This window comes from Pseudorca crassidens, chromosome 2 (genome assembly GCF_039906515.1).
Source record: "Pseudorca crassidens isolate mPseCra1 chromosome 2, mPseCra1.hap1, whole genome shotgun sequence".
Taxonomy (NCBI): domain Eukaryota; kingdom Metazoa; phylum Chordata; class Mammalia; order Artiodactyla; family Delphinidae; genus Pseudorca; species Pseudorca crassidens.
Genome location: NC_090297.1, coordinates 114050624 through 114074883, shown reverse-complemented (window position 1 = coordinate 114074883; position 24260 = coordinate 114050624). Strand labels below are relative to the sequence as shown.

Here is a 24260-nt window from a genome sequence, read left to right as displayed (position 1 = left end):
TGTATGTAGGGCACATGAACTTGGGTTTGACAAGTATCGTGTGGTGCCCTGTACAGCTCACAGACTTGTCCCAAAGTACCTGCTGGCCTTGGGCTGGGCTCTGTGGATGCAGAGAGGAATACAATTCATCCCAAGCAGATACAAAGCACAGGAAACACCCCATCTAACACTACTTGGCCTAACAGAATTCACTTGGCCTCCATGTTTGCACTAACTTGCTTCTTCTCCTCTCTCTCTCTCTCTCTCTCTCTTTAACTCTGTTTGCTTCTGGAGTCCAACTATCATGCCATATTTTACCTATGCCAGTTCAACTTACCTGGCTGTAGCCTTGAGATTCACCTTGCACGGAGGCCTCTTACTCCCATCCAGGTTGGACGCCCCTTGAGCTACCTACAGGCTCTGGTCCAGGACACACTCCACGAACAGCAGCCCCCACTGTGTCCTGCCCCCCCCCCCCCGTAGTAGCTCTGGGTTGTGCCCTACAACATTCTTGGAAATGGGTTGCATTATCTCTAAAGTATTTTTTTTTCAGCTCTCTTACATCCCCAGCTCTGACTGTGTTCTGTGTCCCTTGTGTACAAAAAGGCTACTGTGGACCATCTTTAGTTTGCTGGGTTGTTAACTGGATGAGGGAAACAATAAACCCTTGTATTTCTTTAGTGATTTATAGCTTTCTAAAACATTATCTGAAAACAATTTTTTTTCCCCGGTTATCCTCAAACACCCCTGTGAAAAGAGTAAAGTAAAATCTTTGCAAATTCTACTAAACTCTGAGAATTTAGAATTTCTCAGCAGGATGGCCTCTGTGTGTGTGTACCGCTGCACCATCTGTTTTTTCATTCTGTTTCACTTCAAGTTCAAAGGGTAGGTGACCTGGTAACTTTGCTTTTTACCCAAAGCACTGCATTTTAAATAAGTGAACTCAGTCCCGTTCATCCCCACACTCCCAAATCCTTCGGGATTTGGATCCCCGATTCATTCTCCCCCCCATTTCCTATCCCCGTAATCAGATTTGGCACAGAGCATTTGGATGTTGTGTTCCCAAAGCAGAGCCTCTGGCTGTTTATCCCTGAACTGCCATAATTGGCCTCAGGCTTCTGCAACAGACACAAACTGGTGAATAAAATGTGTTTGCCCCACAGCCTGGAGGTGACACAAATGTATCGTCTCTGCCATCTCAATCCAAAAATCTATCTTTTCCTCCAACTTAGATCATTTCACCCCGAATCAGGCAAGCTTTTAAGTAAGTAGAGTTGCTCGTGCATTAAACAACACAAAACATGGTACTTTTTAAAACATTTATATTTATATATATAAAAAAATTAAATATATATAATATATAGTGTGCTTGAGACTAAAAATATAGTACATAATATTTAAAAAAAAAGGAAAATGAAAAAAGGCAGAATAGGAAAAAGTGTGAGGGACACACAGATACACATTGCTAAAAATCTACGATGGTTTGTCCTAACAAAAATAATATTTTTTTTTCCTCTTCTCTTAATTATCATCATGGATCCATTTATTATCAGGGTTTGGGTGGAGAAAATTGTACTGGAGCCAGAAGCGGTGGTTGTAATCCCAAGAACAGTGGGGTAGAAAAGGGGACCACAGGGAGCCCTGGGCCTCATTCTGGCGTAATTGGAGGCAGCAGCTGGATCTCCTGGGTCACTATTGCTAGCAAGATTGCGTCGAGAATTTGATTGTATTGGCAACTTGGCTGCTCTCTCCCCAGAATTAGGGGTACTCCCAGGGGGAAGCATCTGATGATCCCCAGAAGTGAACAGAAGAACCCATGGCCCACCAACACTTGCAAAGGCCAGTGGTTGGGGACAGCAAAAAGCCAGAATCAGGGGACAGGAGATTGGTAGGAATGAGTGATAGCTCTATGCAAACAGAGTTATTATTATCATTCTTGTTATTATTTTTAAGGGCAGGCTTGTACCAGAACCACCCAGTATGGCCTGTGACTTCTGCGCAGCAATTATTCCTCCAGGGACAGGGCCTGGAGCTCCCTCACAGTGATGCAAGAAAATGGGATTCTGCCCCCCCCCCATCTGCCAGATTGAGGAGTCTGCCGAGCCACACATCTTTCCATCCTCTTCCAGCAGCACAGAAGTGGAAGGTCAGGACCCAGTTGATGAGTGAGGCCAGTGACTTACAGAAAGAGGCTGGCCTCCAGGAAAGGAGAGGCATCATGGGGGGATAAGGGGAGGCAGGGAGAAGGGGATGGGTTATTTAAATGCTAATTTTATAGCCTCTTCACAAAAATAAATGCCTTTCCAATTACATCCCTTGGTCTGTGCACTTCAATGTTCTATTAGCACCTCCTTAGGGGTCAGAAGCTTCACTAACGCCTTCCAGGGGATTCCCTCGACATGCAGAAGGGCCCGTAGGGGCACAGAGTGGTGACCTGACTCAGGACACATAGCACTAAGTTGGCAGAGAAGCCAGGTTTCCGAGGCTGGGCTGCTTGGGCGTGCAGCAGTGGGGAGAGAACCACCCTCACGGCAGAGTGAGGCAGTGACCGAGCCAGTTCAGTGCAACTGGGCTCTTGGATTTAACGTGGTTTTCTCCAAACCCGAATGGCCCAACACCGCTATGTACATGGGTCAAGTACACTGAGAGACCATCTGATTCCATTTGAAGGAGCCCAGGATTTGTGGCTCCCGACAGAACGCCACCCATTTAATGGGAGGGCACCAAGGCGAAAGAGACTCCAGGGCTCCATCCTGTAAATCAGAAAAGGCTGCCCTCAAAATGATAAGGGAAGCAGCACCTGCTGAGACAAGGAGAAGGTGCAGTGCCTGGAGACGGGGTGGGGATGGGGTGGAAATCAAACTGACCTCTTTCATCCCGTGCAGGACATCTGTGAGAGTATAGCGCTGCTCCCATCCCTGGCTGCTTTCCTTTCTGACTTATGGTGGATTTTGCCTCATGCATACTTTCAGGCTAGACTTGGAGGGATCTGGGATTTAGGATGCAAGCCGGGCCCTCCACAAGGAGACTGTGGGTCATCCAGAATCACAAGAACCTCTTCAAGATCCAGAACTTAAGTCAAAAGCTGCCGGACTCCCTCTTCACTCTACCAGCTGCCCTTCCGAACTGCTCCTGCAGAGAGGCCAGCTGTTCTCACGCCTTGCCCTCTGGCTCAAGGCACCTTAGCATGCAGGCTTCCCCTTGCTCAGTTAAGTGAGGCTGGCTGTCCCCAGGCCGCGGGAGTGTTCCCGAGGACCGGGGTGGAGGGTGGCTGCTTTCATTTCTCCCTGCGGAGAAGGCTGCCTGAAACCTGGGTGCACAGCGAAGGATACTCACCATGCCCTGACCTAGCCAGAGACACCTTTGCAAAACCGTCAGGGTTCTGAGTGGGGAGCAGCACAATGGCCAAAGGATAACCCCACATCAGTTTCACTGAGGTTTAGGATATGTTTTTTGTTGCTGTTTGGGATCAAGGGGTTTCTAGTGGAAATTCATTCACAACACTTCTGACAAGGTGATGAAGCCCATAGTGAAAGCTTCTTTCAAGATATGAGAGACTTTCAATTCTCCCGTCTCTCCACTGCTCAGTCACCATTCCCAAATCCTTGCTAGGGATGGCAGGCCCTTCCACCTCACCAAATGAATGCAGCAAGAGCAGGATAATTTGAGGTTCGTGCAACTCTCCCCGCCTCATCTTAAAGACCAGAAAATAGGGGACAATGAACCTAAAGAGGTTAGGCCAAGGTCACTCAGTAAATGGCAGCTTCAGAACTGGGTCCCACGTCTCCTGGCCCCTTGCTCTTCCCACCGAAACTAAAATGGCAAAGGCAGTCAGGATCACCAAAGTGACCACATCAAGTCCTGAGGCACCATGCTGGGGGACTCCAGCCTCAGATGGCAACCCTCCATGCTCAAGGGCACCTGCCACTCCCCAGAAAAGCAATTCTACTGGCTTAACAGGTCGGTCCCGATTCAGATTCTGGTCAGACCAGAGCGCAACTTGCAGAGGGCAGAGATGGCCTTGGTCGCTGACGTCTCCCTGTGCCTCGCGTGGTGCTTGCTTGATACCCAGGTACTGTAACGTGTTAAGGAACAGAGAACAGGGAAGTGGCTCTGTATCTGGCTTCCAAAACCCATGGTTCCTGCAGTGTCAGCTGAGTTACCGAGTGACCTCAGGGCCTCCTCCTCTCCATCAACGGAATGGACCCAGCACTAAAACCAAGAAGGAGTAAACAAGCGAATGTGGCCAAACCCCTAACAAAAGTAAATGTCTTTTGGAATATTCCTGTTTAAAAAGCCACCATCTTTAGATTTTAACTGTTTAGATTACCCATGGCTTCTGTGAAAATCATCAAAACATGCATGAATTTGCACAGGAACCTGCACCCTTAACAGACCTTGTCACTGAGCTCACAGAAAAGGAATCCGCAGGAAGGAGTCAGCTTCCAGGGGTGAGGGTGGAATAGCGCTGGGAGCCTGTGTGATGCCTCTGGAAGGGCCGGTCCTGGGGACTTGCCCCCGGTGAAGTGGAGGAGGATGCAGAGGCAGTTTGAGAGGCTGGAACTGGAACTACTTTCTTCCTGGGTATGAGCGGGTCCTTACCAGCCAAGGGATGGCGAGGAATGTCACCCCACAGAGCCATCGGCAAAGGTGGCGATGGCCCGTGACTGATGGGCATGTAACTCATTAAAGCGAACATGACTAATGAACGGCGACCAAGAGAAAGGGCAAAGCGCATTCTGGGGATTGCAACAGAGGACCCGCCTGCTCAGGGCCCAGCAAGGGGAAGAGCAGACCCTGCTTCTTGGGAAGGGGAGGCCGGGGCAGGGGAGTGAGTTCTCTTTGGAGCGCCGGTTCTCTTTGGTCAGGAGGTGGCGGCTGAGAATGTGGAATGCATGTGCAAGCGTGCGTGCATGCACGTGTGTAGATGGAGGTGAGGGTGGGCGTGGGGGGCCACCTGGGCCGTGGCTGCCTGCAGCGCCCTTCCGCGTGACCTTACCAGGTCTGCCCTTCCTCTTACCAGGCCCCCTCACCTGTCTGTCCCCTAAACTCTGCAACACTTGGCAGTGAGTTTGCACTCACAATACCGGCTCCCTGCGCAGCCACCCACCCAGGGCCGGTCAACCAAAGCTGGACACTCAAGGCACTGAAACTGGAAGAAGGAATCTGATTGGTCCAAGAAAAAAACAGACGCTTAACAAACCAAAACCTGTCTAAAGAGAACATCTCCCATGGCCCCGGGAAGGTGGCCTCTCTAACCAGCTGGTTGGCCCTAGGGTAGGACAGCAGAGCATGACAGCCAGGCCCCCTCCCTGTCCTATCAGGGCCCATCGGATGACAGGTCTCACCGCCTGCATGTTTAAAAATGGATTCAAAGTGCTTCGAGATTGAAAGAGTAATGGAAGGTGTTGGGAATCTGGTGAAGAACAGATGCCCCCTTTCCTTTCCACTGGGACTTGTATTTGGGCGGGGGACTCCCTACAGCTTTTTTGCTTTTTTTCTCCAAATGAGGTGTTTATTGTTTTTTGTTGTCTTTGAAAAAGAGCCTATAGCACTCCCACCCTCACCCCACCACTCCCCAGGCATGCTAGAGAGTTAAAGCCAGGAAGTGGGGCAGACTGGGGAGGGGAGGGGGCGTGGGGGGGCTCACTCTAGCGTGGGTTCTGGAAACTGCTATATAGCCCCCTGCTGTCTGGCTAGTGACTCAGGACATGGTTCCTGACCTTTCCTTCTCCATCATGACCCCCTGGCTTATCTGGCCGGCCCAGCACAGAAGAGAAGCAAAAGGGGGCAGCACTACGGGACATACCTGGATCCCTCTGCAGGCAGACAGACAGGTGTCCCCATGGGCGGCCAGGACGACTGGCACTTTACTGCCAGCTGAAGGAGGGCTGGATCTGAACTCGGCGCCAGGACTAAAATAAATCCAAGGTCCTTTCTGCAGTCCCAAGGTGGGAGAGATGCATCCAAGGTATGAACGCAGACGACAGACGGACTGGCCAGGCTATCCCGCTTCCGCCTATCTGTACCACAGCCACCCACCCCTACACTTCATGCCCCCTGGGCCAAAGCCTGTTCATCTCCACATGACCCCCTGTCTACTCACGGGAGATCAGAGGGGTGGGATAGAAAGGGAATGCTAAAAAGTGCCCCCTCTGCTCTCCGCAACCTTCACTTTCCCCGTCCCCAGGCTGGGGCCAGGCGAGAGTGCAGGTCAGAAGAGACACATCCTCCCGAAGAAGAGGGAAGGGCAGGCCCAGGAGGCTGGGGCATGCACAGAGCACCATCCTTGGGACGGGGTGTTTCCGGGAGACCTGCTCCCCGCCTGCCACGGTGGGAGGAGGAAGGCTGGTCCAGGACGGGAGCAACAACGAGCAATGCCCCTGAATATCAGGGAACAGCTGTGAGAGCCTTCTCCTCTGCCCCGCAGAGATGCCCCGGCCAGGCTCTAGCCCTACACGTGCGTCTGCATGCGCTGCTGGAATCTCTGGCCGTAGTCCGAGTGCTGGGAGGTGTAGGAGAATCGCGTGGCAGTGGCGTACTTGCCAATGGGGTCATATGCCTCATACGGGGTCCGCTCCAGGCCGGACGGAGGGCCCTGGGGGTAGCCCAGTCGGTAGGTGGGGTACCCTGCTGCCCCGGGGAAGGGATGGGAATTGAACTTCTCATAGTTCTCGTAGGACAGCTGGCTGGTGGTGTCGGTGCCAGCTGGGGCAGCAGGACCTGGGGGTGTGGGCTCAGGGCCGTAGTCAGAGGCCGGGGCCCGGCTGTAGGTGTTGAGCTGGGCATAGCCGCTGGAGTGGGAGAGGCGGGAAGAGGGGCGGCCGTCGAAGCGGGCAGGGCCGGGGGCACGGTAGTCAGCATAGAGCACTGCCCTGGAAGACGGGCGGTCTTCGTGGGCACGCACATTGTAGTAGCCATTGGTGGGATCCTGGGGGGCAATGAGAGAAGAGGATGGAGAAGGGGAGTCTCTCTTGCGGGAAGGGTGTCGTCTCGTCATGGCCCTCTGGGACTCCTTCTCTGGCTCTGCCCTGGGTTCTCAGCCAATAGCTCCCCACCTCCTGTTTCCTCAATAACCTCCTGACCGCTCCTCCCCAAACCTGCCCTCACCTCCACCCTGCAGGCCCTCAGAGCCCCCGTTCCCAGCAGCCCCCGTGCGCGGGCCCCTCCCCGCTTTCCCACCTTCATCTCATACTCCTCCCGGGTGTCGATGGTGTCACAGCGCAGGTCCTGCTTCAGGTCCACGTCATCCTTGAAGGACTGCAGAGCAGCAAGAGTGGGGCATCAGGAGACGGACACCCTGCTCTTGTCCTCCCTTGTCTACCCTATCCCCACACCCAGAGGTCACCTATTAAGGAGAAGGGTCTGGGGTCATGGGCAGCCTTGAACTCTGTGTCCTCTCCCAGCAGAGGCTCTGGGATGTGGCGGGAAGAGGCCAGAGACCTGGCTTCCAGCACCAATTTTGTCGCTAACATGCAATGCTTGGGTATGTCCCTGCCCCTTTCTGGGGCTCTTTCCTCATCTGAGCAATGAGGCAGTTGGGCCAGAAAACTTCTAGGGGTTTCCAATTCTGACACTCTGTAGGCGGAGACTGGGGTGAAGGAAGCCTGTGCAGGCCCCACCTGCCTGTCCTGTAATGGAGGGAAATTAGCCTGGGGAGCGTGGGCACGTGAATGTGGTCATGAATGTGCATGTGCACATATATGTATGTGTTTGAGCATATGGGGGAGGGAGCAGGGTCAAGGTAGGATGACTGAGGGAGGAGAGAGCGACAGTATTGGTGAGCTGGGCAGGAGCCGGTCCCAAGAGTGTGGGGAGAGCTGGGCCAGGGAGGAGGGACCCTTACGGAGTAGATGGCCTTCATGACACGGGTTGCCGTGGAGACGCTGGCAGCATCGTCCTCCCGGTCCGAATGCATGGTGAGTGGCTCCCGGTTCACTGTCTCCACCTTGATGTCCAGCTTTCTCAGGGTCACGTCTTTGCGACCTGGGACAGGAGGAGCAGCCTGGACGCTTTCTGCCAGCCTCTGCAGAGGCTGTTTCTGGACCCACCTGGCCTGGGGAGCGCCGCTGTCAACCCCCTCACCTCTCCCAGGCCCTGCCTGTTGGGGACCCCCAGGAGGGCCGCGGCCTGAGCAGGGCCCATACTCACTGCCTTTGCGGCGCCGGTAGAGGAAGAATACCAAGGCGATGAAGAAGAAGGTGAGCAGGGTGCCTGCGCTGATGGTGGCCCCGGCGATGATGCCCACAGGTAACACCTCTTCAGAGGAGGGAAGGAAGAGGGGGAGGGTGAGGATGGGGGCACACGGAGGAGCTGAGCTCAGTGCTGGCTGAAGGTGAGGACAGCCGAGCTCCGTGCGCCCCTGGATCGTGCCCAGGTTTTATGTTTCAGCTGAGCTGTGTTCAGTTAAAGTCAAGGTGGGATTTGAGAGGAAGTCGGCACTGTTTGGGTTTAGACCCGTGCTACAGCTTCATCAGAACTGGGATCAGCTTGACCCTGGCCTTGGTGGTCCATCTGGCCCTCTCTTGCAGCCCACCTGTCTGCGAGGCTGGTCTCTCCTTCCTGGGTTGGGCTCTTGTCTGAGATCAGCTGTCCCCACATTCTCCCATCTGCCATGTGTTCTGACCTCTTTCACTGCCTTCCCCACACACACCATTGTGACCGCTCCACCTGTACCTACCCTCCCAGGGCTCAAACGGTTCTGGTTGGTTCCCCCTGCTCCCCAGAGATGAGAAGGACCCAAGAATCCTGCCTCCAGCTTCTTCTCCCTTCCTGGCTGTCCTGGATGGATCAGATCCATGTAAGTCTCTTCTCCTCCAGAAAGCCTTCCCTGCAGAGTCCCGCCTCACTCTATTACTCTGTTCTCCACCAACCCCTTGCTCTTGCTGGTGTCCTCAGCTAAGAAAGACTCGAGGGGACCTCCAGTTATTTTCCCCCATCTCCCATGTCAAATGGCTAGTTCTCATTAAAAAACAAAAGAGGAGCGGGGGAGCTCTTTCCTCATCAGAGTTGGGAGCTTCCAAAAACGTCAAAGGCGTGATGCCTCTTTCATCACACTAGAAGTGCCTTAAGGGAGGGAATATGTGTCTCCTACCAGACTAAGGATTCGTGAAGGGGTAGGGGAACCGAAGCTTCCTGGGCACCTATTCTATGCCAGGTACTTCATGAATATCTTCTCATTTAATCCTCACACCAACCCAGTGAGGTAGGGAGTGTGACTCCCTTTCACAGATCATTTCATTTTTCTCCATCTGAAGTCATTTGCTACCACTCTGTAAGTTCTCCACTGCACTGAAAGTTCCCGGAGGGCAAGGACTGTGTTCATTCACATCTGTCCCTGCAGTTCCTAGAGGGGGTGGCTGGCACATAGCAGATGCTCAATAAATGTTTAAAAATGCGAGTGGGTTTTCCAACTGAGCACCAAGGCCAGGCTCTGGTGGGCAGGCCCAGGAGGGAGCTGTCTCTCTGAGCCGTGCCCCCAGAGGGAAGAGGGAGCAGAGTCCCCAGGCTGCCCTGCGCCCTGGCTACACAGCCAGCACTGCTGTCACCTCGCTCTTCCAGCTGGATGATGGCTGTGCCTGGGCCGAAGCTGTTCCAGGCTGTGCAGTTGTAGTGGGTCTGAAAGTCGGCCTCCATGACGTTGTTGATGGTGAGCGTGGACAGGACCCCGCTGCCTGAGTTGGTCCTCTCCACCGTGTAGCGTTCCAGGGTCCCCACCTCCAGGAAGTTCTCCTTCCATGCCCATGCCTGGGGTGGGGAGGGCAGCACAGGATGAGGAAGAGGGAGGCAGGTGGCAGAAACACCTGACCCACCCTCCAGGCATCCTCACATCCTCACCCCATGTGCTCTTAAGTCCAGCCCCACGCTTGCCCTAAAACAAGCCCACGTCGCACCTGCTGCCTCAAACCCTGGCATCAAACCTACAGTCTAGGAGAAGCAGCGGCTCCCAAACATGCCTGCGACATGTGCTGGGACCATTCAAATACGCTCAGAGACACTCTTTAACATGCAGATTCCCGGGGCTTATCTCCTTCATTTGACTCTCCGGGGGAGAGGCCCAGGAATCTCTATTTTGTTGCTGCTGTCTTTGGTGGGGCAAGGGAGAGCAATTTTATTCGGAAAGCCAGCAGGCCAAGAAGACGGTCGACTACTGTCCCAGAGACCCACCTTCTCCAAGTTGGAATTCAGGCTTCTTTCATTGGGAATCTCTATTTTTGTACCAACCCCAGCAGATCCAATGAAGCAACATGTGGGACCCCGGATGTGGTAAAACAAATCCTGGGTGGAGAGCCAGGAACCCTGGGCTCTAGGCCTGACTCTCCCCTCGAGCCCTGTGTAGCCCCCCCTTCCCTCTCTGGGTCTCAGTTTCCTAGAAAAGGAGAGGACCAGGCTAGAGGCAGACAGTGCTCCAGCTCTGCTCCAGCTCTCCTCCAGCTCCGATAGTCTGAGCTTCTAACTAAACATAACTTAACCTTCAACCTCACCTTTAACCACTCCACAGCTGGCCCTACACAGCCCACTGGCTCTGGAGACCCATCCACAGACCCTTATAACGAGTGGGAATTGGCACCGGAGAGCTGTCTCTCCCAGGCTCTTCCGTCCCCGACCCCCTAGCCGGGGCATCCCCCCCCGCTTTGTGTCCCCCTCCCTCAGAGTGGAACCCGAGGGAGGGAGAGCCACTGAGAACTGGCTCGTTTCCAGGCATCAGTCCTCCTAGCTCTGCAAGGAAAGCCCCCCCCGGGAGCCAAGCCGCCCGCTGCCCAGGTGGCCATGGTAATGAAGTGTCTCTGGGCAGCCGTGGAGTTAGCCAAATGGTCATTAAATGTGATGAGGGGTTTGACGGTTAATGGTCACGGGAGGAATTAATGGTTCATGGTGTGGGGGAGAGAGAGGGGGGTGGAGAGCGGCATGGGGGCTGGTAGGAGGAGAAAGGCAGGAGAAGGGAGAGGAGGGGATGACAGGGTGGGACAGAACTGAGGGGGCAGGGCGGAGGGGCAGAAGGCAGAGGAGAGGGCAAGGAAGAGATGGGGAGGCTGAGGAAAGGGGAGGAGACGAGGGAGAGGAGAGAGCAGGCGTGAAAGCCCAGGGGAACCAGCAGCATATCCAGGGGGGCTCCACCAGCCCTTTCACACGTGTTGCCACATCGCCTCTCACGGCAACCCTGTTTGGTAGGGATCACTGCCCCTATTTTACGGATGAGGAAACTGAGGTTCCCAATAACAAGGAACTGGCTCAGGGTCACACAACAAGTAAGAGAGGAGATGCCATTTGAACAGGAAGAGGGACAGAGGGACAGCGTCAGAGGATGAGAAGCACAGGGCGCAGGAAAGGCCTGGGGAAAGCGGGAGGAGGCTGAGACAAGCAGGGAAGCAAACGGCTGCCCTGCCGGCCCGGGGCCAGGCCCAGCACTCACAATGCGGTCTGGGGGTGGCGTGCTCCCGATGAAACACTCCACCTTGCCACCATCACCCCTGACGGCGTACTGAACGGCCTCGCTGGAGATAATGGGGGGCCCTGCAAGTAAGAAGACGTGGTCAGGGCCAGCTGGGACCTCCAGTGCCTGCCTCCCCCTCACAGGCCCCCCGCCCCCCTCAGGCCACTCACCATTCACATAAAGTGGCACCTCCCGCTCGGCCACTCCGATCCGAGGCACGATGGCCCGGCAGGTGTAGGTGCCGGCATCGGCCTGGGTCACCGACTTCAGCAGCAGCTGGTTGCTGTTACTCAGGACCTGGGCAGAGAGAGCAGCCTCGGGTGGGGAGCCAGGAGGCCTGGGCCCCTAGATCCGTGTGGGCCCCCGCATTGGAGGCATTGGAAAGAAAGCAGGAAGGGCCACAAGTGAATTCCCAGAAGGGAACAGGGTCCCGAGTCTATCTGGTCCATCCCCCGACTCTCAACAGGTTGGCATTTAGACACATCATCTCTACATAAGAGCGGGCAGAAGTGGGTGGAGGCTCAGGAGGGCAGGCGAGGCTGCCGTCGATCTGTACAGAGGATGCAGCCGCTGCTGGTCATCTGTTCTAATGCTTCTCTAGTGCCAAATGAGGTAGGAAGTTTCACTCTGAAATCCCTCTTTTTGCAACTGTGGCCCAAATTGTCCAAGGCAGGTCGCTGTAGAGCGGCACAATTCAGCCTTCTTTCCTCTAGTGAGTCATCCCAGCTTCTCCACCCTCCTATGCAGCATTCTTGTACCAGGTCTCTTGCCACTGCAGCAGTTCCACTCAGGGCCCCTGCCCCCCTCCCACCCCACAGGTCATCACGTCCCTCCCACTGCCACTGCAGCGGCCAGCTGTCTGCCGAGGAGGGTGGGGTTGACTGCAAGCACCGTCCTTCTCTTCCAAATCCTGAGAACTTGGAAATAGCCCAGGTTCAACTTGAAAAATAATGCTGCACCTCCTTTGCCCCCTCTCTCCCCAGCCTGTGGCCAGGCTCCTTCCTTCCAGCATCCCGGAGAGGCAGCAAACTTCTTACCATGTTTGAGTCCTTTTTGGTCCAGGTGAGGGTGAGGGGGGGATTCCCAACCCAGACACAGGTGAGGGTCACATCAGAGCCAATGTCTGTGGTCGTGGGTTTGGGGTCCACTACAATCCGGGGAGCAACTGAGGTAGAAAGGAACAGCCCGTGAGGGTCTGAGTCTCCCTGGGGGTCAGCTCCAATCTCTGTCCTCTTCCTTCTCCTGTCCGGCCTCCTCTCCACGCCCCCTCAGCCTCATGGAGCCCCCCCAACCCCACCCCAGGCCCTTTAAAGCCCCGGCCCTCTGTCCCCAACCCCGCCCCTGCAGCTACTCACAGTGGACATTGACTAAAGTGCTGACATTGGTGCTTCCCACTTTGTTGTAAACCTCACAGGACACAGGCTCCGTGAAGAAGGAATAATCAACATTCGTCTCATAGCGACTCTCGTGGGCGTCTTCGATCAGAAAGCCCCCCTTGGCCCACCTGGGGGAACAGGCAACACAGAGCGGGGTCAGGCCTTGGGGCCCCCTCACTCACGTCCAGTGGCCTGTCCTCCTCAGCCCCCCACTCCTGGCCTCAAGGGCCGCCCAGTATCCTTCCCCAGAGTGTGCCCAGCCCCTGCCCCTCCCACCTGTAGCCCAGGATCTCAGGGTTGGCTGTGGCCTGGCACGTAAAGACGACGCGCTCGCCCTCCTGCACCGTCTGTGGCTCAATGGACAGGGTCACCGTAGGAGGGTCTGCAAAGCAGAGGACTGGAAGTCAGGGTCTTTTCTGTCCCTCAAATTTCTTTTTCTCTCTCTAGCACACACACTCAGACCTCACCCGCGTGGTGACCCGGGAATTTGACTTTGCAGTGTACCAGCTCCAATAAACAAGGCTTCTTCACCTTTATTCCAGGAGCCTCTAGGGGCCGGCTAGGGTGACGACCAAGGATGATACCAGAGGGACAAATGACTCAGAAGGTGTATTGACGGATGTGACCACTAGGCGTCAGTGTGGGCTCGTTAGGCTCACTGACCGGGATGGGGGTGGGGCATCTCTCCCATTGCTGCCACTCTCCCACCCTTCCCTGGGGAGTGGGAGTTTATTGAGCACTTACCAAGTAGCATACTCCATGCTAGATGCCCTTACACTATATCTCACTTAATGCTCACAACCCTGAGAAGCAGGTACAGGTCCACAACCCCTTATCTGAACCCCCTGGAACTAGATGTGTTTCAGAATTTGGGATATTTCAACGGTTAGAAAGGTAACGGTGGGCACAGACCGTTTACTGTGTAAGACCCCCAGCACAGTCTGGGCAATATCCCACAGACACACGCATTAATACATCTGCAGTGAAATGTATAGCTATTCCAATTAAGTGGGTTAAATAAAAGACTACGAAGAGCCTCGGTTCAGGTTTTGCCACCCAAGCGCTTTTGGTTTAGAATTTCCGATAAGGGATTGTAGCCCTGCATTTTATTTTCTGCACGTATACCGAATTAGAAACTGAGGCTCAGAGAGATTATGTCATTGCCCAAAGTCACACGGTTTAAACCCGGGAACTGCCTGGCTCACAGCTGATGCCTCTTCTACCAGCCCTCAGGGTTCAAACCAGGGAATCCAAGACGATGAAGAAATGGAGCATCTGTCCCAGGGCGCCTGGGGGATTCTTCTGTGCTTCTCAAAGGGTGCTGCCCCCACCCCACCCTTCCCAGGCTCCTTCCCAGGACGCCACTCAAGGGGCACATTCCCCCCACCCCACGATCCCTGCCTCCACCCCAGGACCCTGCTCACGGTGCACGTTGAGCTCGATGGACGTCTCCTTGCCGCTCGGGATGGCCTCGTTCACACTGCGGCAGGTGAAGACACGCCCAATATCCAGGTCTGTGGGGTTGATGAGCAGCTGGCTGATGGTGGTCTCCCTCTTCCCATCCTTCAGCAGTTCCTGGGGTGGCGGAAACAAGGGTGGGAGACACGGTTAAGCTAAAAGCCCCCTCCTCTGCTCTCAGGGTGACCCGCTCAGAGCTGGCTTGCTGGACGGGTATTTAACCTGAAGCTCAACCCTCCCCCAGCCCCTACCGCCTCCCCAGGTTTGGGTTGGTTTAGTTTTTAATTAATAGACTTTATGATTTTTTTAAGAGAAGTTTTACGTTTAGAGAAAAGTTGAATAGAAAATACAGAGAGTTCCTGTATACCCTCCTCTCTAGCCCCCCAGTTTCCCCTATTATTAATTAACATGATGCACTCGTGTGATACATGTGTTACAACTGATGAACCAACATTGGTAGCAATACTAATGAAAGCCCATAGTTTACATTAGAGCTCACTCTCTGTGTTGTACAGTTTTCCCCACGGTTTTGAGTCCCATTCCTGGAATCCCCTGAGTCCAACCCAAGTCCTTCCTCTTCTGGAAAGTCTTCCTTTGCTATCCCAGCCCTCAGGACTCTCTCCCCAGCCTGAACTTGTGCCCCTTGCAGGCAGTCTGTCCTCCACACCGCTCTGGTCACATCCGGCCTTGCCTCTTAGGCACCGTGCATGTGTGTTTCAGCGCTGGGTCTCTCCTGCTAGACCGTAAACTCCTTGAGGGCAGGGAAGGGACTCACAGGCTCAAAATCTCATACCAGCTCAGTGATATCCAACCTGAGGTCCCTGGACATGATCATAGGAACACTCGGGCTGTTTTCCATATTGTACACTGCCTAAGGGAAACCATACTGTTAAGCAAAGTAGGGGCCCACAGTTTGACAGCAATATATAGGCATCCTTGCTGGGCCCGATGTGGTACCGGAACAGCACCAGCCCAGTGCAGTAACACCAGCCCCCTCCTGCTGCTTCAAAGCTCCATCGTGTCTTTAACGAGTACAAAAAAGGGGGGTGGATGACAAATGGCCGTTAACCAATCAGTCTGTTTGGTTGCCAAAATATTCAAAACATGAAGCTCTAGAGGAAAAAAATAACGGAGTTCTTGGTAGTGAAAAAGTTAAGCACCACTGAAGCCAAACTGCCACTTGTCAAAGGGTGAATCGAAGGCCAGAGACAAGTGACTTGTCCAAGGTCATACAGAGCGTCAAGGGCAGAGCTAATCCGGGTACTCACTCCCTGGGGCCACACATTCCGAGGCACACAGGTGAGCATTCTCTCTCCACTCAATGAGAATTGTCTCCTGAAGCATCTAGCAAAGGGCTGGGTACATATGTGCTTGTCCCCAGCTGACAGGAGGAGCTCCAAACAGGAGATCTGGATTCTAATTCCAGCTCCACCGTCAACTTTGCCGTGTGATCCCGGGCAAGTAACTTGATGTCTTTCTCTGCCACAGGTGCCTCATCTATAACATGTACACGTAATCCCTGCCTCCCCAAGCTCTTAGTTGCGCCGACTGGGAACACATACCAACTAGAGGCTGGGGGAAGAAAGTCGAGGGGCTCAGTAGCGAGAGGTCACGTTCTGACGCAGGCACAAACCCCAGCTCTGCAGCATGTCAGCTTTGTGACCCTGGCAAGTCACTCAGCCTCTCTGACCATCAGTTCACTCTTTGTGAGTTGGAAATATCACCTAATTTATGAAACTCCTGTGAGGTTTAAGAGAGACCGTCCATAAAGATCTTAGCATGCACAGTGCCTGGTACACAGTAGGGGCTTAATCAATGTAGCTATTGTCAGCATTATTCTTAGTCTCTGCTAACTGTTGACTGGCCCTGTGAACCTGGGAATTCACTTCTTTTCTCCGGACCTCAACTTTCCCAACTGTTTAATGGGAGGATTGGACCAGATGGTCTCTGAGGCCCCTGTTCACATCTGTCTCCCCGAGTCTGTGGTCAGATCCATGTGGGAAAGGAAAGGTGAACTGGGATGTGGCCCAGGAGGATCTGGGGGAACAGGTAGGGTCTCACCGTGCTGGCTACGGCGCCCTCCTGCTGCGTCCCATCCCGGAACCAGATGATGGTGGCAGCAGGCTTGGCGTTGAAGGCTCGGCACGTGAGGTTGTGGGGGGCGCCTGCCTGCAGCAGAATCACAGGACCGCCATCGATCCTGGTGTCCTCCGGGGGGACTGTGGAGAAGAGCAGAGCAGAGTCAGTCCAGGATGCAGCCAACGCTGCCCGTATGACCAAAACCCCTGCCCCTGGAGGCATCTCTCCCTCTGCATGTCCACCCCTTGGCAGGGCAGGGCCATCCTTACCCCCTAACTTATAATCACTGTATCTGTTGCTCCTGTGGCCTGGGGGGCCTGGCACAGAAAGGTGGCTACCTCCACGGAGTTCCTTATGTCCATTCCCTCCTGTGTGCGCCTCTGCCCTGGGGCAGCCAGATGAGGGGGTCTATCACGGCAACCTCCGAAATGGACTCCCCGCCTCCAGTCCCTGGTGGCCTTAAGCCATCTGTCATGCTGGCAGGTTATTTTCTCTAGAGAGCAGGTAAGACTGTGCCACTTCCCTGCTCAAACACATTCCATGTCTACCAGCTGCCATGGGCGTGAGTTGCAAGCCTCTCTGCCTGCCGTCCAGGGTTCCTCAGGCCAAGTCCTGCACTTTCGCATCTCCTCGTCTCGTTTTTGGTGTTCTTTCCCTCAGGGCTTCTCTTGAACTGCTGTCCATCCTGTTCACATCCCAGCTGCTGCACAGGGCCCTCCATGCCACATCCCCCACAATCACCACCTTAGTGGTTCCCAGCCTGTCACTTGGAGCTCCAAGCACTATCTACCTTGTGTTTGCGTTACTTAACATGATTATCCATGCCCCCTCCCCAACCCAAACCGTCATCCCTGAAAAAGCAGGAACTCCATCTCACTAATGTTTATACAGTCTCCAGTGCCTAGAACATGACCAAAGCAGGCTCTGGCTAAATGCTTAAGGAACTGAATCCACCAGATGTCTGATACTAGGAAGTAGGGGGGTCTCTCCCTGTCCTATTCCCATAGGCTTCTAAATGCTCAGGTGAACCAGACTGCAAGTTCCCTGGGAGCAGGGGCTGCCTCTTATTTTCTCTTAAAGCCCCAAGATCTAGTGCAGAGGCTGGTTGATAGCACATCCTGGGGGATATTAGCTGAATTAGTGGCTAAGTGATTGATGAAATAAAGGCAGAAGGGTTTGGATTATAATTTTGATTCCCGGTCCACCTCATGTTCATTGGCCAGCAATGTGAAAGGGTTTTGTTTGCTTTTTGCTGGGAAAAACCAGAAAGACTCAGAGGGGCCTTTCCGAGGGAACCCTTGAGAGGAGACCCTGGGAGGCCCATGAGTCCAGTTGTGGGCAGGACGGTCCTGTAGTTTATGAAATGACAGTCTCCATGCTGGGATTTCTAAGAGAAAGGAAGCACTTGTAGCCCATCCCAGGACTCTGCTCAACTCATGCATGTAGAGTGGGAGGGTGTGAAAAGCATGGGTTGTAGAACCAGGCTGCCCCAGTTTCAAATCCTGGCATGTGTCACGTGATCTTGGGTGAAGCCCTCAAGTCACAGTTTCTTCAACAGAGACATACGGTGCTCATTCCCGGGGCCCTCATGAAGGCCAGATGAGGGCTGTACATGCACTGTCGTGTGCAGGGCACGCGCGCGTGATGTGTGCAGTGTGTTCACTTTACTGCTCGGACAAGAGGCAGCAGTGCCTCCAACTCCTGACTGGTGAATGATTGCTGAATCCCGGGCTCTTCCTCTTTGCTCACCAGCTGTACCTGGCTCCAATGCCAGATGGGCGCAGATTTGCAAACAGGGTGGAAAGGAGAGAAATGGATAAAGAGCCGCCACTCGGGGTCTCCTGGTCTGCGTGGGCCCCTCCAAGGTCACACCTTGCTGCCACACCCCAGGGGGACAGTTCTGGATGGGCAGAGGAGGGGAAGGCTTCTCCTTGCATCGGCTCTCCCTTCCCTTGTAAGGTTGACCCTCGCCCTTTGTTCAGGGAAGGCCGCCCACCTGTCTCCTCTGCCACTAGCCCACCTTTCTCTTCGTATCTGGGGCAAGAAGGAAATTAAGGCTGTTGAGGTGTCTGCTTATCCATCACTACCATGCTCAGTTAGGCGTGTGTCCCTGTGTATGTTTATGAACACATTTTTAGGACTTGTGACTTAAATCTGTGTATCAATATGTACATGTGTCTGAGGCCTCAGCTTCCTTGTTTGTAAAATTCAAAAAGCACACTGACATCTGTCCCCCAGAGTCGTTACTGTGAAGGTGAAAGGAGACCAAGGATATGAAGCCGACTGTAAACTGTAACGTGATCGACGGCATCTCCACCATTCACTGGACGCCCACCCCATGTCAGCTCAAGCGCCTCACGTATATACGATTTCATTTCATCCTCACCACAAAGTGTTTTGCATTAATCCTTTCATGGTAAATACCATTAACCTCCATTTACAGACAAGGTACTGAGGCTCAGGGACAGGAGAGTGAGCTGAATGTCAGGGCTGGGTGTGGACCAGGCCCGCCGAAGCCATGCCCATCACCACTGCACTCGAGCAGTTCTTGCTGTGAGTAATGAGGGAGCCATGGGTCTGTAGATAAATATTATGCCTGCGTTCGCATCTGCGCATCTGCGAGGGAGTGGGAGGCAGCTTCTCCGAGCCCTGAGGCAGGAAGAATGAAAGGCCATTCTGTGACCTGGGCTGGGCTGGGGTGGGCCACTGAGGGGCATGGCTACAGGGGAGGCGAGGTGACGAGGCTGGCCGTGTGCAGGGAGGCTGATTCTGAGCAGTGAACACAGCCCACTCTCGGCCCTGCCCCGTCTCTGAGCCCCAGGCTGCCATGAACGAAGGCTGTGTGTAAGCAGGTAAGCAGGGAGGATGCACAGACGTCTTGCCTTCTCAGTGCCTCCACGTGGCTGCAGGAGGCAGGGAGTGTGAGAATTCCAGAGAGACAAGGAGGGGGAGGGAGGGGAAAGGAGTAGCCGGGTTCATCTTTCATCTCTTTTACTCTTGGGGCTTCCTCCCGTTCCCCTCATCCACCTAAATCACTCAGACACGCTACGAAGGCCCACACCCTGTGCCCTGCGGACAAGCCAGTCAGCTCCTCCCTCGCTGACTCGCAAGCTTTTGTAAACAAGGTACTCCTCCATCTAGGGTTCCCATCGATATTCTCCTCTGCCAGGAAGCCTTCCCTGATTGAACCAAGACACTGGATGCCATTATGAATTTCCTGGGAAATCTGGGGGCTTGGTTGGCCTCTACTCATCTCTCTCTATTTCTCCGCCTCTGTGCTGGGGTAGGAGAGGGAAGGGAGAGTATCAAGGGCCCCTCATTAGAATGGGAGTTCTCCACTCTAGAAGTAGCACCTTCCAGGATCCAAGCCAAAGCAGTTAGGGAGGGAAAAAGACAGAAGGTCTCCTAAGAATCTCACGTTCCCTTGGAATGCCTGGTCCGGTGTCGGGGCTCATACACTCTCCAACGAGGCATGGAAGTGGATGTCTTGGCATCCCATGCTTATAGCCCTGGTGGTTAGCGAACTCTTGCTTCCTAACCTCCATCCTGCTTCTTGTTAATTCTTCCCATTTGTCCTCACCGGAGAGGAAAAGCGAGTCATCCACCAGCCCTGAGTCCTAGTCCTTCAGGGTCTTTGCATCCAGAGAAACTGGCTGTCAGGTCCCTCCAGTCCTCACTTCTTCTGACACCTCACATCTGCCCAGACCTTCGGAGTTTATAACTCCCTGCTCAGGGAGAAGCAAAGCGGCAGTTGCTAAGAAAAAGCTGGCAGCCCATGTTACCGATGAGAAACTTGTCCAGAGGTTATGACCTCTTCCGGGTCATGGTGCCAAAATGGACCAGGTCTCCTGACTCCCATTCCAGGCCTCTTCCCACCACACTCAGATGACTTGTCATGTTCTCACCTTTCTCCCCCAAGTAAGAACACTCCCTGTGTCCACACTCACTCATCTCAGCTCCCCCCTCCTTTCCTTCCATCCCTCCTGGGGGCGTCCCCCACTTCAATGATTTCAGGGTTGGGGAGAGAAAATAGAGGGAGCAGGACAGATCAAGTGGAGGCAGGAAAAAATAAAGGGACAGAGTGGACGACAAAGAGGAAGAAAGAGGGTCACAGGCAGACAGAGCCAGGCCGGAGGCAAGCAGAGCAGAGGCAGAGGCCCAGCCCGAGCACCAGAGCTTGAGGGAGACAGAAAGACTGATGGAGCTGGAGGTACCGCCAGGGAGGGGAAGGCACGGAACAGAGGAGGCGAAGGCGTGTCAGAGCTGGCCTCGTTCCGTACTGCGCGCAGGAGAGAATCCCCTCATTATGCAAATGGCCCTGGGTGTTGCCATAGAGGGACATCTGTTCTGTATCCCGTGGGCAGCAGCCGGGGGGTGGGGGGCTCGGCTTCCGAGACGAGCCCTCCTCCAGCAGCTCCTGCAGACTCAGCCAGGACCCCTGCCCGCCCCGTCCCCGCCCCCCGCTCTCAGCCCTCAAAGCCCCGTCCTGCTTCCCTGCTCCCTGAGGAGGGCTCTAGGTGAAGCAGGGAAGAAGGGGTGTGCGCTGAGCGGGGAAAGGAGGGAGCGAAGGGAAGAGGGGCTGAGTTCAAGGAAAAGGAGCCGAGGGGGTAGTTTCTGGGGCTCCGAGGCAGCTGAGAGGGAGAGGAAGGGAGAAGCTTCCAACAAGCCATCTGCCAGGAGAGGCCCGGTCCCCATGGTCAACATGCCCCCACTCTGGTGGGGAGAGCTTTGTATCCAGAAGGCTGAGCCCCGTCCCTGCGTGGCCTGGGCACAGGCAGGGGCAGGGAGGATGCCAGAGCTCACACAGTCCACGTGTCCAGCAGTGGGTGCCCACATGCCCATTTTTTCCTCTTCTATCTGAACTTGGCTTCGGAAGAAGTTTAAAGGATTTGGGGAGGGAAAGCTAGGGAGACAGTGGGGGCAGACATGAGGCCAGGAATAGAGAGGGAGAAGCTGGGAAATAAAAGAGGAAATTGGAGAAGGGGGGACAGCCAGGATGCCAAGAGACAGAGACAGGAGGCTGGGGGCCCTGCAGGATGTCGGGGGTTATTACTGAGCACGGTGAGTTTCGCTCGCCGGGAGCGCAGGGCGGCCTCCGTGGCCTGGCACTCGTAAGAGGCGTCGTCAGAGAGCTCGGCATCTGTGATCTCCAGGTTGTACTGCCCGGCGTCTGCAGAGCCCACGACCCGGTACCGTGGCCAGGCTGCAGGAACAGAAAGGGCGAGCCCAGGTGAGCCCAGCCCTAACCTGGGGATCGACCTGGACCACCCTGCCCCACAAGGGTGCCTCCTCTCCCCACGTCAGGGTCCGCATCCCATTCCAGGGCCAGCACTCCTCCCTCCACCCTCTCCTGGGACCCCCCCCCCAGGGGCCCTTGACGAGGAAGAGGTCCTCATGCAGACACTGTGACGTCACAACCTCCTACAGTGAGGATGCGAGCCACAAAGCAGGAGGAGTGATGGGGGAGAGCAGAAGGGGGAGATGAGCAGAAGCAGATGAAATCTCCGAAGCTGTTTGCAGACAAATGTCTCTCATAATAATAGGAAAGAGAGAGGAAAAAAAAAAAAAAAAAAAAGGCAGACAGCAGGGAGAAAAGGAGAGAAAGAGGGGAGGGTGTGTGGGCGTTAAGAAATATAGGCCATCGCAGCTCAGACATGAGCTCACCAGGGCCAGAGGGAAGCCCAAGGCAGGCTAAGGTCTCACCACCACTCGCCTAGGGAGGGATGCACGAGGCAGGGTCCTGCCAGCTCCCTGAAGGAGCCCCGAAACCAAGAGTCCCGTCCCCTGCAGAAGCCACGCCTCTGGCCTCTGCAATCCAGTCTCCCTCGCCCTCCGTCCTCCAGGCTCTTGCCCACCCCCTCACACTCTGTTCTCCTCTCTCGTGGTCCCCACCATCAGCTCCCTCCCACCATCTCCCTCTGTCCAGAGGCTATCGATTCTTTTCACTCCGTATCTATTGATCTCTCTCTCTCTCCCTGTTTCTTTCTCTTTCTATCATCAATAGGTCCGCCAGCCCCATCTCCTTCCTTCATACAGATGGCTCTATACAGACAAATTTCCCCTACCTGGTCTAATACACGGAACCCACAGCAAATAGTCTCAAACCCTGGACGACAACAAGAATAAAAATACACCATCCCTCCCTACTTTCACCATTACCCCGCTTTACAGTGGGCAATGTGTTTTCACAAAGCATATTCTCTCATTGGGTTCAAAACTCGCAAACGCATTTACAAGGCAGGCAGACCCACGGCTATTATGCCTGTTTGACCCAGTAGTAAACTAAGGTCCAGAGAGGTGAAGTGGCTTTCCTAAGGTCACCCAGCTGGGAGGAGGCAGAGGCAGGTCTTGACTCCCCATCCACTCCGCCAGGCGGCCTTTCCAAAAGTATCTTTACTTGTTTTGGAATATAGGAGGGTTTCCCCACCCCAGCACATTATATTTGTTTCCGCAGGGGCTCCATAGTGCTTCATAAAGGCTTGATGAATGAATAAATACAGTGCTCAGGCTGATAGTAAAATGAATTTGTGACCACTGAGAGGACATTGCCTGGGCATGGGGCAGGAGAGAGGCTGGAGCAAAGCCAGCCTGGCATGGAACATAGGACATAGAAGTTACTGTGTCCTCCCCCTGCAAGAGCAGGGGGGCTCTGGAGTCTCCCAGCACCTCCTGCCTCACCTGGCTGCCTGCAGCTCCCCTTGTGGTGTCTGTCTGTCTGAAGCTCTCTTACGTAAAGGTCTCTTGGTTTCTCTTGATCTCTCAGGCTTCCCGTTGGCCTTTCACGAGCCAGTCCACAGCCAGGAGGAAAGGCAGAGCTGTGGGTTTTGGAAAGCAGTGGAGACAGAGCTCGAGAGGAGAGGCAGGGAGACTGACTCACACAGAAATGGGAGAGGGGAGGCTAGAGCACAGAGAAGAAACGTGGTGAGGAACGAAGGGATGTTGGGTCCAGGAGTCTCTGTTGGTGGGGGAGGGATGAAAAGATGGGGTAGTCTGGACGCTTGGCTGGCTGCATGGCCCACTCACCTTTGAGGCCCTGGCCCATGCCCAGCGCCAGCCCATCCTTGGTCCATTGCACGATCCCCGAGTAGTTGAGCAGCACGCAGGGGAGCACGGCCCGCTGTCCAGCCACCACAGTCTGGTCGGCTGGCTCCTGGCTGAAGCGGGTCTGGGTCCCTGGCAAGGCCAAAGCGGTACTGGGTAAGGAGATGAGTGAGGACAGAGGGCTCCACTAAGAGGCCGAGCCTCCCAGGCTTCCACTCCCACCCTGCACCGGGCCCGAGAGAGACAGCTGAAGGCTGGGAAGGTGGACCCTCCAGCCCCCGTCCCACTTCACCCTCAACCCCTTCCCTCCAAGATGCCGTGTGCTCGCCCTGGATTGCTTCCTCCCTCCGTGGCCCATGGGAATGGGTTTCAGGAACTGAAGTACTCAGCAGGCAGAGAAAGTGGTGCAGTGTTACGGAAAGGCCTTAGAGACCAGGCTAGTCCAACCCTCTCATTTTACAGACGAGGACACTGAGGCCCAGAGAGGACGCTCCCTTTCCCAAGGACGCCCAGTGAGTTAAGGACAGAGCAGGGATAAATCCTGAGCCTCGCTCCCCTGCCCCCAGCCCCCTGTTAATGGGTGGCACCTTCATAACACATGCTGTGGTGATGCCACGGTCCCCCACGATTCCTGAGACATGAATATACCACCGTACCCCTACTTGGACTTGTGTACGTGGCCAACGTGAGGTCGCGCATGTGTGTACAACTATGCCAGGTACAATTCCCCTTGAACACATCAGGTACATAAAGGCAGGTTCTACGGGACAGGCACGTCCACATGTACGCACATAAGCTTCCTGGATGACGGTGAATCCTAAACAAAGTAGCTCTGAACCCACTTCTTGCACACTTTCCCCATTCCGTGTGTTCACCCCTTGCTCCCAAGCTCC

General features: G+C 54.7%; 1 protein-coding gene across 7 annotated transcripts in view; it reads right to left on the bottom strand.

Moving 5' to 3' along the window:
* Positions 1-1284: 1284 nt before the first annotated feature.
* KIRREL1 (kirre like nephrin family adhesion molecule 1) overlaps positions 1285-24260 on the bottom strand; it is a 101839-nt gene continuing 78863 nt past the window's right edge. For 4 of the 7 annotated variants that reach the window (XM_067728272.1, XM_067728271.1, XM_067728268.1 and 1 more), the window contains exons 2-15: positions 23350-23499; positions 21380-21529; positions 16309-16466; positions 14214-14364; positions 13066-13171; positions 12769-12917; positions 12451-12578; positions 11584-11758; positions 11393-11493; positions 9528-9726; positions 8131-8238; positions 7826-7965; positions 7162-7239; positions 1285-6910 (exon numbers count right to left, since the gene is read on the bottom strand). In XM_067728272.1, the coding sequence (XP_067584373.1) occupies positions 6434-6910; positions 7162-7239; positions 7826-7965; positions 8131-8238; positions 9528-9726; positions 11393-11493; positions 11584-11758; positions 12451-12578; positions 12769-12917; positions 13066-13171; positions 14214-14364; positions 16309-16466; positions 21380-21529; positions 23350-23368 (2139 nt within the window). In that variant the 5' untranslated portion in view covers positions 23369-23499 and the 3' untranslated portion in view covers positions 1285-6433. The remainder of the gene's footprint in view (positions 6911-7161; positions 7240-7825; positions 7966-8130; positions 8239-9527; positions 9727-11392; positions 11494-11583; positions 11759-12450; positions 12579-12768; positions 12918-13065; positions 13172-14213; positions 14365-16308; positions 16467-21379; positions 21530-23349; positions 23500-24260) is intronic. The other 3 variants (XM_067728269.1, XM_067728270.1, XM_067728274.1) reach the window with 3 other exon arrangements.